The sequence below is a fragment of the Symphalangus syndactylus genome, chromosome 13 (assembly GCF_028878055.3).
Source record: "Symphalangus syndactylus isolate Jambi chromosome 13, NHGRI_mSymSyn1-v2.1_pri, whole genome shotgun sequence".
NCBI classification, from domain to species: domain Eukaryota; kingdom Metazoa; phylum Chordata; class Mammalia; order Primates; family Hylobatidae; genus Symphalangus; species Symphalangus syndactylus.
In genome coordinates, this window is record NC_072435.2 from 66,029,360 (window position 1) to 66,049,353 (window position 19,994).

Here is a 19,994-nt window from a genome sequence, read left to right on the forward strand (position 1 = left end):
GTGTCCTTAAAATAAGCAAACCAAAATGTTGAATTCCTCATCTTCAAATGAGATCTTTGAAGTTCATCAATTAGAGGAATCTTTGTGATTATTTGGGAATGCAGAGAAATATGGATCAATGTAAGGTTACAGTTGATAAACCTTAGACCAACAAGCAGAAACTTTAGTTCTGAAATTATTTCAACCAGGTTTTGGAAACAAAAAATATGTTGGGGACATATATTAGCCTTGGAAATTGATGGCATATATATTCTTCTGAGATGGCTGTAGTTAAAAAAAAAAAGAAAAGAAAATCATCGAACTGAAGTGACTAATCAAAACATTTAAACAATGATATGACGCACATTGGAAGCATCTTTTTATCCTGTATGGGAAGCCACAAGTGAAGCCTTTGGATGTCATTCCAGTTTAAGCCGTCTAAGGTAAGGATGTACAGGCAACTACAAATTCCGTCCTTGACTCTTAAAAAGAAGGATTAGACAGATAATTTCCTGTTACTCAGGAAGAAAAAAAGAGGGAAAGAAAAGGCCTTGGAATCAGATATTATTTTATATGTTTCACTTCCCAGGTTCTGTTTTAAAATTCTTCCAGTGTCCAGTTGCCAATGGGATTAAAAGGAAAACGATGAGGAAAACGTTATCTGAGGTTAATCTACGAGGGAACATGTTCCTTTCCTGCCTGCTTAGATGTCTTCTGATGGTCACGAATTGCTCCTTAGTCATACTTCTGTAATATCTATGTGCATGTGAAGCACTATCTGATGTTAAAATATAAACATCATCTATAGTAATAAACTGAGACACTGCATCTCTCATGCTAAATGTGTAAATGACCTTCTGTCACTATCTCAAACTGTAGAACCTTGACATACACAGCCTAAATGAATCTTTTTTAGCAAGAGCTACATGCAGTGAAGCTGGTTGGCTTAGCTTTATAGCAATTGGTATTTTTAACTAGGTGGTATAGTTGAACAATTTAGTGATATTTGAGATTAGAAGTTTTAAGTATTATATGGAAGGGCTTTCTAAGTAATAAAAAATGATTATACTGTGTTCAGTTTAGTACTAATGTTATGGATCTTTTTTTCAACTATAATTTTTAAAAATTGACCTATACATTTATGATAATCTCCTGTTAATAGGAAAATGTGATTGGGTAAAATATCCCTTTTGCAACAATGCTGGCCAACAGAAAGTTCATTGTACTTATCATATTCAGATATTAATAATAAGTAATCTAAGCTAAAATAATCAGAGATAAACAATTTTCCTTGGTTTATATAGCAACTAGTTCGGGGTCATTGCTGAAGGCAGGATTAGAATGTGAACTTCCTCTCTCTTCATCTTGAGTGTAACCCACTTAGGCCTCCCACTCCAGAAAACAAGAGCAGAACCCCCAAAATCCAGAATTTAGTCAATCTAATTTGAGCCAAATTGAAAGTTCAGTTCAGAGTGTTTTATAAGAACTTCAAAATTGGTCCTGTGGCCTTGGAGATGTCCCCTTTTTTGGTTTTGGATTCTTCCTTTAGAATGAAAACTTTGGGCAATATATTCCTGAGGCTAGATTTTTAAAAAACCCACCCTTTTCCTAGGAGATGTTTGGCAAATGTTATGACTATCACTGCTATCCCATTGTTCTCCACATAAACAAAGCTTCAAAGACTCAAAGAAAGCAAGAGCCGAGAGGGATCTCAGAAAGCCAGTTGGTCACTCTGCAATCACTGAATTCCAGGATGGAAAAGCATCTTGTTGGAGGAGTCCTGACATCCACTTAAGCTTTGTTGTGAGTCACACAATGAATATTAACTTGCAAGCATTAAAATACAACAATCAGGTGAAGGTCCACGAAATATCTTACTCTTGATAGTAAGATATTTCTGGTTTTTATACTAGAAAAGGCTGGAGATCACTGTTACGCCCCACATCTCCTTTTACTATGTAGACAGAGAGGCCTAGAGTGGACAAATGGTCACATACAAAATTAGGGGGCAGAGCCATGTACCAAGCTCCTTGACATCTGGTCCGGAGATGTCTGGCACCTCATTCTTTTGCTAGTCTTACCAGACAGTGTTCAGTTGCAATTGCCATACCACCCACTTCATCTTTTAATTAAAAGCAGATGCAGTGTGAATGCGAGGATGATCCATTAATGCCCTTCTAAATAAAACATTCGTGGGTGCCTTGCACTGAATTTGAACTCCTACTTGGAAAAAAAAAAGAAATCTTATTTTAGTTCAAAATATGCTCAAAAGTATTAGTAAAAGGAGAATCACAGACTCATGAATCTGCAATGAGAACTGAGCATCTATTAATAGAAGTTGTCCCAAAGCCAATAAAAATAATGTCTTGCCAGAGAATGAGGAATCCACCAAATGGTTTTGTCATTGTTGTTATACTGGAAATATCCATTCAGCATAACACATTCGTCTCCGAACCAGACCATTTGAATTTATTATTAAAATGCAGATTTTTGACTTGAGTAGAAATTGCTTGTTCTTGTCATGTTAAATTACAATGACCAGGCATTGTAATTTTGGGGGTGGTGGTGGTAGTGGAAATCAAAATTTTAATCCTATCCAGTGTTCAAGCTCTCGACTAATCGGTCATGAAACGAGCCCCATTTCAAGTATCCAAATCACTGCCTTGTCTTTTTCTTTGCTGTTAGCCATACCTGGACTCCTCAGAGGAGGCAGCTACAAGTGGAGAGGGGTAGACTATAAGAATAAGATGCACAGTGTGCAGCCTTCATCGCTAGTGGTTGGAGGTTGTTAAAAAGAGTGGAAAAGGATAGAGAAAGGCCTGTGAAGCTTGTATTCTGCCAAATACAAAATATCAGCCTTCTGATATATTGGCTCTGTCTTTTCTCTCTCTTATTATACTTAGTTGCTTTTAATTAGTTGGTTCTACCCTTCCTTCCCCATCACCTTTGTTTTTTTGAGTCTCACTCTCTCGCCCAGACTGGAGTGCAGTGGCATGAAGTCAGCTCACCGCAACTCTGCCTCCCGGGTTCCAGCAATTCTCCTGCCTCAGCCTCCTGAGTAGCTGGGACTACAGGTGTGCAACACCATGCCTGGCTAATTTTTGTGTTATTAGTAGAGATGGGGTTTCACCATGTTGGCCAGGCTGGTTTTGAACTCCTCACTTCAAGTGATCTGCCTGCCTCATCCTCCCAAAGTCTGGGACTACAGGCCTGAGACACTGTGCCTGGCCCCTTTCCTCTTTTTAGTGGTCCAGGTTCAGGTTTAAATTACTATCCTATCTCTAGTCTTCTCTTCACCACAAAGCTTCTTGAAAGAACAGCTTATCTTTATTATTACAACTTCTTTCCCTCTCATTTAGATGGCTCTTGAGGAAATTTGTCTATGGTCAAATAAATGTGAAAGAGTGCTTAAACAAAATTAAAGGAGTTTCTACATTGGTAGATTTTAGGTTTTTTAATGCATTAATGCTTATTGTGAATCTCCGAGTGGGGAAGACTTCTAAGAAATATAGTGTAGGGCTGGGTGCCATGGCTCATGCCTGCAGTCCCAGCACTTTGGCAGCCCGAGGCAGGCAGATCACCTGAGGTCAGGAGTTTGAGACCAGCCTGGCCAACATGATGAAACCCTGCTTCTACTAAAAACACAAAAATTAGCCGGGAGTAATCCCAGCAACTTGGGAGGCTGAGGCAGGATAATCGCTTGAATCCAGGAGGCGGAGGTTGCAGTGGGCCCAGATCGTGCCACTGCACTCCAGCCTGGGTGACAAGAAAGAAACTCCATCTAAAAAAAAAAAAAAAAAAAAAATGTATATATATATATATATTATATATATATATGTGTGTGTGTGTGTGTGTGTGTGTATATATAGTACAGCTTTTTCCCGAACTTAGTCAAGAACCTACTTCGTGTCTGAACGCCACCAAGAAGGTTTGGCTTAGGAGGCTCTCAGTAAATACTTGTTAATTAAACTATGTCCTGAGAAGGACAATCTGGGAAACTGGGAAAGCTGGTTAAGATATCCATTTTTCTACACCTGATTCATGCTCAGTAGCAGATGTCTAGTGACGCCTGCTGAATGAATGAATGTATGCGGGATTCAGGAGCACCACTCTGAGCAGAGGTCTCAGATGCCTGTTCCACAGAACACAGGATGCAGGCCCATCTATTAGGTTGGTGCAAAAATAATTGTAATAGCAAAAACCCCAATTACTTTGGCACCAAACTAATACAAATACTCATTCCATTCCAAAAATATCCTAAGGCAGAGTTAGCTTCAAGGGATCATGACCTGTGCAGTCATACATCTCTCACCTTCTTGTGCTGAGAAGGACCCTGCACTTGGGTTAATGCTTTGCTGTCACTGTCTTGAAGTATTTGATTCTTTTTAATCAACAGATGCCATATTTTCATTTTATACTGGGCCTCACAAATTATGCAGCTGGTCCTGCCCAAAGGGTCCCTTGGAGTGCTCTTCAGCTGTCTTAGTGCCCCTTGCTTTCCCAAGACAAGCCATGAGCTTGTCTAACAGTCTCCTTGATTGAAGGACCTCACCATGGTGTGTCCAGCATCTGAAGCCCTCTCTTCAATTTCCCTTCACCAAAACCCAAGTTCTGAATGTATTCCTAATGCCGAGAGTTACACTCTGTCCAGCTACCACGCTGAAAAGAACAGATCACTTCGTTTAGATTGAAGCGTTAATAGCATAGAAGACATAAATTGTTACGCCATCTCCCATCCCCAGGTTCAATAAACTTTAGAAAAAGATGATTCTTTTAAAAGAATCCATCCAAGATTAGCTCTTTACTAGCAGTACTTTAGACATTCGCTATGCATTTTAGCATCCTCCATAGATAGATATTTTAAGAAGCAGCAATTTTTTGTCCCTCAAATTGTACTCTAAAGGCAGTTGCTGACAATGTCACTCCATCTATTCATAAAGGAGCCCTCATTTATCCTAAAAACTGTTTTAAAAATTATGGTGTCCTGTTGTCATTGCATTTTGTTTTTAAGAGGTGGAGTTTTGCTATGCTGCCCAGGGCAGGTGGCCTCAAACTCCTGGGCTCATTTGTTTAAAATGGCAGAGTATTATCAAAGAGATATGTTTTTGTCAAGAAGTTTTACAATAAACATATTCCAAAAGCCTATTTACTTTTCTATAAGATTGATAAAAATCAGAGAAATAATTAGAGATCAGGTAAATGTCCCAGATTCCAATAGGTCCATTCTGTTACTTCCCAAGCTACTTGACTTTGGGCAAGTTACTCACTATCTCAAATTCTTTGGTTCCTCATTAAAAAAAAAAATGAGGCCAAGATGCTTCTTTTCCTTCACTTGGGTTTATTTTGAGAGTTAAATAAGTCATGTGCTTTGAAGACAATGGTGAAGAGTCCATGATTAAATACATTCTGTATGTATTAAATACATGGTGCATTCTGGAATCTCTGGACAGATTCAGAGCTGAAGGTAAGGATAGCCAGGAAAATCAGAATTTGGGGACAAGGTTTGAATAAGTGATGAAGAAAGATACGCTGCAAGTGCATAAGGGTAGACATTTGGATTGGCTGAGACCAGTTTTCTGTTTACTGGCATGAGCCAAAAACATGGCAAATGGCAGCAGTTAGCCACAAATTGGAATTTTTAAAATGAGGTATGATAGGAAAAAGCTGAAGGACTGGAACAAGAGGCAAGAATGATGGGGGAGAAAAAGAAGTAAGATGAGGTGAAATGAAAGGGATAGGTTTTCTGTTCTGCTTTTCATAACAACTAGAAGAGTGTACAACAGAAGGAAGAGACAAGAAAAGGAAAACGTATGTTGATCCTGTGAAGGAAGGAGGGTGGAGGAAAGACCTTTCAAAGGAAGGTTCAAGGAGAGGATCTGCTTCATAAACAACAGAAACAGCTGCTCAGAAAGAATGCAGAAAGGGTCTTGATGAAGAAATCAGAATGATTTTGATGCATATATTGGCAGTCATTCAAACTCAAGGGGGTTGGGTGCCTATAGGCTTCAGATCAGCAGAGAAGTTGGATGTGTTTTCAAGATCCTATCGGAAGTAAAAAGACAAGACCTGTGGGAAGACCTTGGTGGTGACGGAAGGCCAAGGCTAAAGTTTCTGACCATTTGCTTTAGGAAGGAAGGAGCAGATAGAGGAGGCATTGTGATGTGGTTTTAAAAAATGCATTTGTAATTCCATTCAAAACTAGACGACGATTTGTTAGACCTGAAAGGGGAATGTGACTGGGAAGTGGAATCCAAGGTGGAGGTCAGGCTATGAAAGCAGGCAGGAGAGGTGGGAGATGGGAGGGTGAGCAGGCAAGAATTAATGGTAACATAACAAGAGCCAAGAAAAAGAGCAAACCAAGCCTGTTTTTCAGCACGTTCTTCCAAATAGGATCAGAACAGGTGTTGTTGGAGGTCAACTTGGTTTGGAGTTACTTTAGATCCACGCATGTGTTTGGCATTCATGGAGTTCTGGCACTAAACAAGAACACAGGACTCCAAGGTATGAACTGGAGTCCCCGGGTGATTTGGGGTCTCAGGTGGCAGCCTTGTTTACAGAAGCACAAATCAGGACAGATGAAAGTCAATGTGGGAGCAGCTCTGGCTGACTGAGTGCTGCTTCTCCCCCTCAGAGTTAGGGCCCCTTTCCTGTGTGAAGACAGGTCCCAAAATTTGAAGTGAAGCAACTGATCCCATTCCAGCTGAGGTGGACTACACAGGATGGAAGGCAAAGGAATATCAGGAGATTAAGACAGCAATTATAAGAGGAGAAGGGATAATTGGAACTGATATTTTTTATGTACAAAAAGAAAATATTTTTGGAAGCAGTTACATGTGGGGTGTGGTAGGAGGGAAGTGGGGTTGGGGGGTAAAGAGAGGATAAGCAATGTAGGCTGAGTGTTCTACTAAATACGTTTCAGGTCTAATGTCATTTAAATGTGGCTGAAGTCCTGTGAGGTATACATTACTATTTCCAGTTTACAGGCACATGTTAGGTTCCTTGCTATGTATAGTGATAACAACTGTGGAAACTTGATTGAATGCTTATTACATACCAGGCATTTCACATAGGTCATATCTTTTTATCCTTATAATAACAACAGGAAATATATACTACTATTACTCCAATTTTCCAAAAGAGCAAACTGAGGCATGGAGAAGAACAGTAACTTGCCCAAGGCCATACAACCAAAAAATGGTGGAATCCGGGATGTAAACTCAGGCAGGCAATCTGTTTCCAGAGCCCAGAATGTTAATCGCCATGATGAACTGCTTCTAGAGTTTACATGCTAACAGAAAGAGAAAACAGTAAAGAAAGAAACATAGTAGAAAACAAAGAGGGAAGATACAGGTAGAAAGACTTAGAGGCTACTGTTTAAAAAGGAGACAAGAATGTTACGGATGGGAAGGGAAAAACTAATCTGGATAGGGAAATTTGAATGTATATTTTTTTAGAGGTAAGAGAAACTTCACAGATAATTTTAATAATAAAGATGATAATAGCATAACAAACATTTATTGAGGGCTTACTATGTGCCAGACTCTATTCCAAGTGCCTTATATATATTATCTCATTTTTCAGAATAATCTTGTCTTTTTTCTTGAAATCCCAGGACATAGCACATAGTGCTCAAAGCATATTTGTTGAAAAAAAATCTCGAAAGGTAATTATACGGCCTGGCATGGTGGCTCCTACCTACAATCCCGGCACTTTGGGAGGCCAAGATTTGAGGACTGTTTGAGTCCAGGAGTTTGAGATTGGCCTGGGCAACATGGCAAAGCCCCATCTCTACAAAAAATACAAAACTCAGCTGAGTGTGGCACGTGCTTGTATTCCCAGGAGGTCGAGGCTGCAGTGGGCCATGATCACGCCTCTGCACTCCAGCTTGGGCAACAGAGTGAGACTCTGTCTCCAGGAAAAAAAGAAAGGTTAGCGTATAGTTTTATCTTTTTAGAAAACTCTAGGTCATAGGGCTAAAGCTCAAGGGAATCAATGCCTGTGTCCCTCTTTATTACTTCACAGCATTTATTTCTGTCTGAAATTATCTTGGTGTATTTTGCTTGTTTATTATCTTTTTCTGCTAGCATATAAATTCTAAGACAGCAGTAAATTCTTGTTTAATGTTGTATCTGCAGCATCTAGACTAATGCCTAAGGTATATGAGGTGATTAGTAAACATTTGTTGTTTGTGGTTTATTTTTAGAGACAGGGTCTCACTTTGTTGCTCAGGCTGCTCGCAAACTCCTGAACTCAAGGGATCCTCCTGCTTCGGCCTGCCAAAGTGCTGAGATTACAGGCGAGAGCCACCATACCTAGCCAACAGAACTCTTGTTCCACTGTAGTACACTGAATTACTGAGCAGAGACGCCTGCTGCTCATCATTTTGTGCCTTCTCTGAAGCAGCATCTGTTCACTTTCTCCATCACTAACTCAATCGTCCATTTACCCAGGCAGGCTTAGTTGTGGAGCAAGGAAGAAAAGTTTCTTGTTTATCTTGTTTTCAAAACAAATGGAGATTATAACAAAGGTGATCGAACCATATCTCTATAAAAATGACTCTTTCATCTCACCCTCCAAAGGATGGCTATTATCGAAAAAAGCAAAGCAGAAAATAAAGTGTCGGTGAAGATGTGGAGAAACTGGAACCCTCCTGTGTTGTTGGTGGGAATGTAAAACAGTGCAGCCACTGCAGAAAACACTAGGATGGTTTCCTCAAAAAATTAAAAATAGAATTCCGTATGATCCATCAATCCCACTTTTTGGGTATATACTCAAAAGAATTGAAAACAGGGTCTTTAACAGATACTTGCATACGCATGTTCACAGCAGCAGTATTCACAATAGTCAAAATATGGAAGCAACTGAAGTCTTCATCAATTGATAAATGGATAAACAAAATATGTGTCCTAAAATGGAATATTATTCAGCCTTAAAAAGGAAGGAAATTCTGACACATGCTACAACATAGATGAACCTTGAGGGTATTATGCCAAGTGAAATAAGCCAGCCACAAACAGACAAATACTGTATGACTCCACTTACGTAAAAGGTGCCTAGAGCATTTAAACTCACAGAGACAGAAAATAGAATGGCAGTTACCAGTTGGGCTGAGGGAGGAATGAGGAGTTTTTTAATGGATACTGAGTTTTTCAACATGAAAAGAATTCCGGAGATTGGTTGTACAACAATGTGAATGTACTTAACCTAATAAATTGTCCACTTACAAATGGTTAGGATGATAAATTTTGTCATGTGCATTTTGTCAAATTTAATAAAAAGATTAAAAAATAACTTTGGGAGCCAGATGCAGTGGCTTTCACCTGTAATCTCAGCACTTTGGGAGGCCAAGGAAGGAAGATCCCTCGAGCCCAGGCATTCTAGACCAACCTGGGCAACATAGTGAGACGCTGTCTCTACAAAAAAAAAATTACAAAAATTAGCCATGTGTAGTGGTGCCTGCCTATAGTCCCAGCTACTTTGGGGGATGAGGTAGGATGACCACATGAGCCCAGGAAGTCTAGGCTGTAGACAGCCATAATCACACCACTGCACTCCAGCTTGGGTGACAAAGTGAGACCCTGTCTCAAAAAAAATAATAAATAAATAAATAAATAACTTCAGGCCAGGCATGGTGGCTCATGCCTGTAATCTCAGCGCTTTGGAAAGCCCAAGTGGGAGATTCACTTACAGTCAGGAGTTCAAGAACAACCTGAGTAATATAACAAGACCCCATCTCTACAAAAAAACTAAAAAAATTAGCCAGGCATGGTGCACACCTGTAGTCCTAGCTACGTGCGGGGGCTGAGATGCAAGGATTGCTTGAGCCCAGGAGTTTGAGGCTGCCGGGAGCTGAGATTGCACCACTGCACTCCAGCCTGGGTGACAGAGCAAGACCTTGTCTCAAAAAAGAGAGAAAAAAAGACTTTTTAATATAATGCATATACTTAAGCATTTTACAAGCATCTCTACAGAGATTTAGGACCTTGGAGCCTGAGATGTTTATGCATGAGGTCAGGCTGATGAGATCAGGCTGTGAACGAAAACAGTGCTCTGAAGGCAAGCCTCTGTGACACTCACCTATCCATACGAAGCTGGCAGACAATGCTTAGTGCATCCACAACTCCTTCTTCTTTCAACTGTTGACAGCCAATGGATGTAGCAATAAAACACCCTGTTCTACCTATTCCTGCACTGATAAGAAAAGAAAAGAAATTTTAAAAGTGGGGGAAAACGACAAAGATAAGAAACATTCTTTTACAAGGGTACTTTTAAATCTGAAACCACAGTTAAAAGTAGTATTCACGTATTGAGTATTATAAACCCGGCCCTGTGCTAAGTGCTTAAAATATATTTTTACATTTAATTATAAGTAGTAGGATGAGAGGGGTGGAGAGAAGTGATGAGTGGGGGGAACAGTAAAAAGGCACTATAATTGTTCTAGAAAAAATAAAATTAATTAAGGTCTGCACTTAGGCAAGATACAGGCAGTAGAAAGGAGGGGGAAGATTTAGACACATCACCAGCGTGAATCTGAAGGACTGGAGCTGAAGAGGGAGAAAAGCAAAAAGTCAAAGATGACTAGGCCTGGAGAGAAAGAAGAAGGGTGATGCCCTGAGGCCAAGCGCATCCTGGAATAGGGTGAATAAGGAGGCAGGGAAGGGGAGTTTGGCCTTGGACATACTGATGTTCAGAAGTCTAGTGAATAATTGAGCAATTGAAGATTGGATTCATTTTAGGAGAGGGTGCAGCTAGAGGCACATATTTCCAAGATATTTGTACAGACATGATAACTAAACAGAAATGCTGTCTGTCCTGGTAGGTTTATACATTCAACTTCCTTAGACGATATGTCCATAAAACAAACCTCACAAGCACACGTGCTCTCTCTGTCTCTGTCTGCAGTTTTAACCACTAACAGTCTCTATATAAAAGATTCTTTCAAATCTACATCTAGACTTCCTAAATTTCCTAAACTCTAGATTGTCATTCCATCTCCTCCTTACTATTTTGGACTTCTTCAGTTCAATGTATCTAAATTCAGTGTATCTAAAACAGAATTAATTATCTTTTCCCTCAATGGCATTACCAGTCCGCCACAAGTTTTCCAGCCTAGAAGTCTTGGAACCATCTTTTACATCCCTCCCTTTCTCGCCTCCCACATCCAATCTGTTACCACTTCTTCTATTTTCCATCTCTGCTGAGCCTGTGGGATTCATGCTTTCCTTTCTGTAGACTGTACTCACGTTTTCAACATCTCCTTTTTTCATGATTAGCAGTGATCTCATTATAGTTTCCAAGTCGCAAGTCTTTTCCTGGACAAATTCGCACAGCTGCTAGGTTCATCTTTCTAAAATAGGGACTTAATTATATCATTCCCTACTCAAAACCTGTAGATGGCTCCATTAGTTATAGCATAATGTCTAACCTCCCTACCATGGTATTCATGACCTTGCAAAATCTGAATGTAACTAACTTTCAAGCCTTATGTATTTTGCTGTCTTCCCTCCCACGTGTCACGATTTTCACTTCAGAAAATTGGGCTTTGGTTTTCCAATTTTTCTGTGTTAACAATGTTTTCTTGGTCAGAAATGCCCTCCCTCCTTTTAAAACCACAACACTGATTATTTCAAAAGGCTCAGTTCAGCATTATTCCAATTTTTAGAGGTTTTCTTCAGCTCCCGTGGTTGGAAATAATTGCTTCCCTCTTGGCACTCAAATAGCACCTATTTCTCACATTTGGCACTTGTTTCCTATTGAATGTGAGTGCAGAGGAATTCAGAGGAGTGGCTCTCTTTTAGTTGAAGTGCCCAAAGAAAGTTCATTTCACTGAAGAAATAGGATTGGAACTGTGCCCCATGAATGGCAGGTATTTTGGCTGTCATATTTGAGAGAGAATATTCTAGGTACGACAATGATATACAACGAAAGAAGGAAAGAATTAATGAGAAACAGCAAATATGATTTGCAACAATAAGTAGAATAGCTTGTCTTGAAGAGAAAGTTATTTTAGTGCAACTATGAGGAAATAAAGATAGAGAGGTACCCTGGGATCTTATATGGAAGGTTAAGTGGTTTGAAATTCATCCTTTTTTTTTTTTTTTAAGAAATTGATGAAGACTATAAGCTTCCACTCTTCAGAAAAATTCACGTAAGTTTACATACTCAAATGTGTCCAAATAATTTCAAGGAGTTCACTGACCTCTGTGGTTTATGCATAGGTTCAAGGTTAGGGACTTTTGCTCTACTTTTTTTTTTTTTTTTTTTTTAAAGACAGAGTCTTGCTCTGTCCCCCAGGCTGCTGAAATACAGTGGCGGGATCTTGACTCACTACAACCCCTGCCTCCTCGGTTCAAGTGATTCTCCTGCCTCCGCCTCCCAAGTAGCTAGGAGTACAGGCACATTCCACCACGCCTGGCTAATTTTTGTATTTTTAGTAGAGAGGGTGTTTCATCATATTGGCCAGGCTGGTCTTGAACTCCTGACCTCAAGTGATCCACCTGCCTCGGCCTCCCAAAGTCCTAGGATTACAAGTGTGAGCTACTGCACCTGGCCCATTGACAAGCTTTGAGCAGAGACTCCATGTAAGGTAAGACGGAGAAAGGGCACAGGTAGGCCATGGTGGCGGTGAGAGCATGGGGGAATGCGGTATGTGTGTGCATTTTACCAGCTACTTCTAAAATACATGGATGAGGTCAGAAGGGCCTGAACTATGGTGGCTGGACAGGAAATGTTGATTATGGGAGAAGCTTTGAAGGGAAAGCCAATCTAGTGACTGATTAGATACTGAGGTTGGAGTTAAAAGGAGGGCCAGAGATAACTGTCAACATGGGATGCTGAGTGACTGGAAAAAAGATAGTCTCATTCTCAGAAATAGTAATCAGAAGAGAAGCTGGTTTTATAGGGGAAGTGACTAGTTCATTTTAGATATCCTGAGTGTTTAATGACTTTGGGTGGGGGACAGTTCCAGCCCTAATGCATAGTCAGTTATGCTGTTTTTTTGTTTTTGTTTTTTTGGCTCCAAGTTAAGTATAGGATAAAGTCAGTATTATCTACGTTTGGATGAATAGACACATAGTAAACTTTACTCTTAATTAAACCACACAATCTCAAAAAAGGAGGCTAAAATTATACGCTAAAATAATATATTTATTAAACATATCATCAAAAGCTGACTTAAGAGACCTATGTGGTTAAACAAAGCAACCCAAATTATTTTGAGAAAGCATGAAGAATAAATGGCTGGCTGGACATGGTAGCTCACACTTGTAATCCCAGTACTTTGGGAGGCCAAGACAGGTGGATCACATTTGAAGTCAGGAGTTGGAGACCAGCCTGGCCAACATGGTGAAACCCCCGTCTCTACTAAAAATACAAAAATCAGCCAGGCGTGGTGGTGCACCCCTGTAATTCCAGCTACTTCGGAGGCTGAGACAGGGGAATCACTTGAGCCAAGGAGGCGGAGGTTGCAGTGAGCCGAGATCGTGCCACTGCACTCCAGCCTGGGCGATAGAGTGAGACTCTGTCTCAAAATAAATAAATAAATAAATAAATAAATAAATAAATAAATGTTCATATAAATTACTTTAAAAATGCTCACTTCAGTTTGGTTACATTAAAAGGAAAATTAGGGGAAGGAGGTATCAGTTCTAGGAGGAGAGCTTTGAACTAGAAATTAGGGACAGGAACCAGCATAGACCCTGCTGCTGTCGTTGGCCTGGCCTCTAGTGCTCCATGTTCTGGTAACAGCATTTTGTTTTCCTTTGGTGACTTGCTCACTTCTCATTTCATAATTTTGTTTCAACCTGTTTTTCCAGAGATAACTCTTATAATACTTGACTGGTTTTCACCAAACTTGAAATAGTAATAAATGTTACCAAGATATAAGCCAAGTAGAGTTCACGCGTCATCTTGAAACAACAAAAAAGCCACTGATAATTTCAAAAAATGTATCTTAATTCCTGGTGTGTACAAGACTGATGAGATTAAATGAATCAATATAAGTTTCAAAGCAGATAACTGCCGAATAAGGTCTCCTATTCACTGAGCCATTTATTTCGAACTTGTATTTCACCCGCTGTGTAATTGTTGTTTGCGAAAAATGACCTAAAAGCATGACTTTGCTTCTGTCAGCATAATTTTGATTAAGACTCAAATATTAGAGACTTAGCCAATTTCAATAAATATTTAATTTGCCAACAAAGTCACATCCAGGAAGCAAAACCCATTTGCACCTGCTCTATGACTTTACAAAGAATGGGCCATTGCTTAGATAGAAAGGACCATTCACATCTTACCTGCAGTGGACAACCACAGGCCCTCGGCCCTGGGAAGCAAGTCTGTCTTCTTCCACATCCAGCATGAGCTGTAGGAGGGGCTGGGCACTGTCTGGAGTCTTGTGATCAGGCCATGAGGTGTACCAGTAATGCTTCACATGTTGGGTGTGGCTTCCTTGCTGAAAATAGCAACAGCCACCAAATGCCTCATTCACTTGTAGAACTAAAAGTCATCCAAACCACAATACTGAATGCCTTTTATCACCCCCATCTTGCTGGCAATTTATTTCTAGGTGGGAAAAAAATTTAGAGGATTTTTGAAGAGTGCCCTTTTACTTTGAGAAGACTTTACTGTCAGTAACCTGCTCTCAAAGTGAGAAAGTCTTACCTTTGTTGAGATTTATATCTCTACCTATAGTTATAATATAGATCATATATGTAACATATGCTAAATATGTATTTATAATTTATTATAATAAACAAGATGGTAAGTGAAAATGTAGCCAAGAAAGAATGAGACATATTTTGTTTCCTGCTCTATGAGCATTCCTGACAAGTTATTATAAACATATTAATCAATAGAACACTTAATTTCATATCAGTCATGCTAATACTTCTACACTCAACCAAAACTCCAGTATTTAACAGGATTGAGGAATCACAGCAATAAAGAAGCTACATGAGATCCCTCTATTGGAAACACTTTGGGTGAGGGCCCACACACATCATCTCGAAACCCAGCACGGGTGAGGGTGTGGCATGAACCTGGCACTCCAGAACATGTGTTGAAAAACAAGTTTTGGTAAATGCCTTCCTATTCCAAACTTCCCTGGCACTCCAGAACATGTGTTGAAAAACAGGTTTTGGTAAATGCCTTCCTATTCCAAACTTCCCAATAAAAGCCATCACTGTAGCTCTGCCCCTGTTTTCTTCCTCTTTGTGATGATTCTGTCCCAGCAGTGAGGCTGCAGATAAGATCAAAATTTTTGGGTGATTATTCTCCAGAAGCAAAAAATAATACCATGGTAACATTTCTCAGCATCTGCTGCCCATGAGTTAAATAAGATAGTTTTCCTATGACATAATCTCATCTGGGGAAAGTCCCTATAAATTACTGTAACTCCACGCTTCTGAAGATCTCATCAACACTTCAGGCTTGTCTTGCTTCCCATTGCCACCCACAAATGCAAATTTTCTCTTTCACAGCTTCCAGGCCTTACTTAAAGCTGCTTAGACCAAAATGACATTAAAAAAAATCATGGTAAAGTCTCCAGCACAGCCTTTAGTTAAAAGCTTTCAAAAGGTTAAATCAGAGATATTTTATTAACGCAAATTAGAGGATCACAACATCCTACATAATGAATTTTCTTAATGTCTACTTACGTTGACTTAATTATACTGCTTATTAATAGTAGTTGACAACAAAAAATACACGAGGGAATGATTATAGTTTCTCTTTGATCTTAACATTATTTAATTTGCTTAAATTGCATTTGTAGTACTTAAATAATTTCAGAGTAGAAATGTAATCCTCTAACATCATCTGCTATGTAGCTACATAATCTTACCTTTAAGACAAGGTTTCGAATGGTGTAGTTATCACATTCATTTACACTGATAACCAGAACCTCAACTTTCCCATATATCCCTCTCTTTTCCGGCCAGTATAGCACACATTTCTGGAGGAAGGGAAAGAGAATACAGCAAATATTAATGGCTTTTATAAGCCTTGGAGTACCTTTCATTCAAGTATCTCAAGAGTTTTATATCATTAATTGTAAAATATCAAACATCAATTTTTATAGTTTTGTAAATATACTAAAAACATTGAATTGTAAATCTTAAACAGCTAGATTTTATGGTATATAAATTCTATTTCAACAGTTTTTTTTAAAGTATCAATTTTATATGTGCCTATTAAGCACTGCCGCTGCTGACTCCATACAAAAAAAAGGCAGAATTACTCAAAACTCCTCAGAGAAATGAAGAACTAATGAAGAAGAAATTTAAGAATTAAGAAATTAAGATCCAAACATTAGAATTTATCATGTGCTGACTAGAAATAAAAAGAATGTTTTCCCACAATAATTGAGGAAAGTTACATTTTCCTGCTTTAACAAACTTATGTCTAATAAGAATATCTAATATGTTAGATGGCATACGACCAAGTTTCTCTTATATGTAAGGCAGATGTAATGATCATTAATACAACTATGGTATCATATTTTCCCGGACCAACAGTTTTTTTCACTTATGGAACTAATTCACAAAAATTATGTTAAAAATATTTTTATAATGGATCCTCCTGAGGAGCTTTAAAAGAGTGATAATAATTATACTGCAAGCAAGGCAACATAGCATGGTGGTTAAGGCACAGGCTTTGAACTCAGAGCCTGAGTCCAAATTTTGGTTCTACCATTCATTACCTGTGAATACGAACAAGATACTTAACCCCTTTGGTTACAGTTTCTTTATTATTGGCTATCTGGAAAGTCCTTAGAATAAAGCCAGGCATAGAGTAAGCACTTACAACATGTTATTATTGCTGTTGTTATTTTAAAATTACTGGGTGATAGATTTTTGGCCCAAAGTGATTAGATCTTCATGCATTAAATATTATTTTGGTATTATTATAGCCAGTAATCATTATTAAATAAAAATTGCAAAATGAGATTCAAGCATACATATAATCTCATTTTGCTTTTTAAACAACTGTAAAATAACTATTTTTTTACCACAAATTTTGATGATAAAGAATGTAAAATGACAAATGTTTATGTTTTATTTTGAGTGCTCTTGGAAGCAATGTTAATTTTAGAAATGTTTAAATAGCACTTATTTTCTCCCAACCATACACACATTTACATAGAAATTCTTTCATTTGTTGCCTTCCAATCAGGACCTTTTAATACCCAGGACACTTGTTTCTTCACATCTTTGTCAAAGGCATATGAATACACTTGATAAAAATTTAAATACTTATAGATTTAAAAGAGCAGCAAAAGACTCACAAAATTATAGAACTGAAGGAAAAGTCACATAAAGTATCAGAAACACACCTCCAGGGCTCTATTATGCTAAGTACCACTACTCTACAAGCTAGCATAGCGAAGGAAATCACTTCACCTAGCAGAATCAGTTTCTTTCATCCATTACAATAAAAACACATTTACATCCTCTACATTTTGACCCTTTTTCCAAAGGAAGTAAATTGTTTCAGCTTTATTTACATGCCACCCAAGACTCTCAGGCGATCAGACCAAAAGACTTACTCTGGCTAACTTAATGTTAACATTAAGAGAAGAAACCTTTTTTAAAGTAGAGCAACTCATTTCTCTCGATATCTATGAGTTGCCAAATGTCTAAAATTTTCCCACTTTGTTAAAGGTAATCATACTAACCAAGTTGCCTGGTTTCTTTCAATGAAGCATCAATTATTTCACTCTAAGACCCGAGCTACTGTGTGTCTTAAAACCCATGCCTCCCGATGAGTCCAAGAAGAATGACAAAGAATCCTGAAAAAGGTACTGAACAAAGAAAGAGGCATTCATTCAGTAGTCCAGCAGTCTGGCGTACGTGCCCCATTGTCCACAATCAGACCTGAGCAGCAGGCCCCTCTTTAGGAAGGTGGCTCTCAAAACCAGTGAGAAAAGCTGCAAAGCAGGAGCTTGCCGCCTGCACCCTGACTCTTAATACTTGAACAGGCTTCTGTACCTACTTGATAAATGGAAATGCTGCTCGCTTCTCTCCCAAGCTTGCCGGGGGCCCTCTTGAATGTTTTTTTTGACTCGTTACCAAAAAAGCAATTGGCAGTCAGCTCCCAGTAGACAATGCAATGTGACTTGTTCATTCAAACAACCCTTGATTAGCATCCCATCTCCTTTCTGAGATACAATGGCTTATTTTTACACACCGAATACATTTCTCTCTCATTTAGATGACAGAAAAAGAGACCAGATAAGTGTGGGTACTTTTGAATATGAGGTGGGGGAGAGCTGCAAATGCAGTTGTTTCTAAGAGTACAAGTTCATGTTCAAATTGTTTTCCTGTACAGCTTTTTAGGGTTTCTTTATTGTGGTGCTAACAATGAGATAAAAGAGGCAGAAAAGGCAAGGAAGAAAAATGCTGTTGCAGATAATACTGTGAAACCACACTAATTGTAGGTAATTCAAAATAGCATGCTATTTAGCAGAATATAACCCCAAATCATCACTATTCTTTTGCTAGCTAGGCTTATCCTTTCAGTAAAATTATCTATTAATTCTAAGAATCCATAATTTGGAAGAAAAAAATAGGTTTCCAGAGGACCATGTCTCTTGTGCAAACAAGTTTTTATCAAACACTGACTGAAAAGATTCTGGACATTAACCAGTTCTTTGTAATTGGTGGTTTACAGCAAAAGTAGGATGTAACACAAAACAATGCAAATTCTTTTTTTGTGTGTGTGATGGAGTCTCGTTCTGTCACTCAGGTTGGAGTGCAGTGGCACAATGTCAGCTTACTGCAACCTCTACCTCCTGGGTTCAAGCGATTCTCCTGCCTCAGCCTCCCAAGTAGCTGAGATTACAGGTGTGCACCATCGTGCCCAGCTAATTTTTGTATTTTTAGTAGAGATGGGGTTTCACCATGTTGGCCAGGCTGGTCTTGAACTCCTGACCTTAGGCAGTCTGCCCACCTCAGCCTCCCAAAGTCCTGGGATTACAGGCGTGAGCCACTGCGCCTGGCCGCAAGCTCATATTTTTGTGATCTTTTTTTCTTCCCTTGATTCTCCTTCTGGCCCCCACCAAGTTAGAGCTATTTGAGGAGGAGGTCTAGCTAGTTGTTTAGTTGCCTGAAAAAAAAAAAAACCTATTTTTAAGTTGTTTTCTTTTTAGTTTCTATATATTTAAATATCACAGACATTGCTCTATTAGCTAAAGACCTGTATCATCACATAGAATGTGGCTCTAAGTAAATAAAATCTTCATACTTAGCTTCATTTGGGTTATATTAGTACATGAGATGGATAGAATGGGTCAGATTGTCTGAAATTATTATTACTATAGCTACTTTTATTTCTGGTGCTCCAATGGAATATTACTGACATAGGCTCAGAGATTTAAGTACCTTCACCAGCATCATATCATTTAGCCCCTTCCACAATCCTTTGAAGTAGGTAGGGTGGGTAGCAGCAATTATTATTATTGAAATTATTTTTCAGATGAGGACATGAAGGCTCAGGTGTTTTGGTAGGGGAAAATTGCCTTGGGGGGGGCTAGAATTTTCCAAGAAAATATCACTTTATGAATGAAACTTTCCATCTTTGATTTCCACACTGACTCTTAACCAACACTACTTAACCACAGCATTGACCAATGAGCTGGTCCCTCTGTCAAATATCTTAAGGCACATGCAAGCTTGCATAGTCTTGGTTCACTCTCCTACTGAGCTCAGTACTTCTGTTACCATCTTTCGATCTCTATGTTCAAGTTGTTTTTATACCAAAACACCTTTATGGCAGGTGTACTCATTATTGAAGTCCAGTAATTTAATTACATATTACAGAAATCAATAAAACATGAGGTTTAAAAGAGAAAAAAGTTTTATGAGATAATTGAATAAGTTGAGTAAGTTTTTCACTGGTGAAAAAAGTAAACCAGTAAAGAAAACTACAGTCTAATCACAGACAGGTGAGACAATGATAGAAATTTGTCTCTAAGTTAAAAATATCTAAATAGAAAACTGCATTTATATTGTTTCATA

At 38.7% G+C, this 19,994-nt stretch overlaps 1 protein-coding gene across 5 annotated transcripts in view; it reads right to left on the minus strand.

Annotated features, from left to right (window-relative positions):
* The window catches only part of PTPRR (protein tyrosine phosphatase receptor type R), a 276,097-nt gene that overhangs the window by 8,319 nt on the left and 247,784 nt on the right, over window positions 1–19,994 (minus strand). For all 5 annotated transcript variants that reach the window (XM_055239631.1, XM_055239635.1, XM_055239633.2 and 2 more), the window contains 3 exons: window positions 15,821–15,931; window positions 14,274–14,431; window positions 10,057–10,170 (listed from right to left, as the gene is read on the minus strand). In XM_055239631.1, the coding sequence (XP_055095606.1) occupies window positions 10,057–10,170; window positions 14,274–14,431; window positions 15,821–15,931 (383 nt within the window). The remainder of the gene's footprint in view (window positions 1–10,056; window positions 10,171–14,273; window positions 14,432–15,820; window positions 15,932–19,994) is intronic.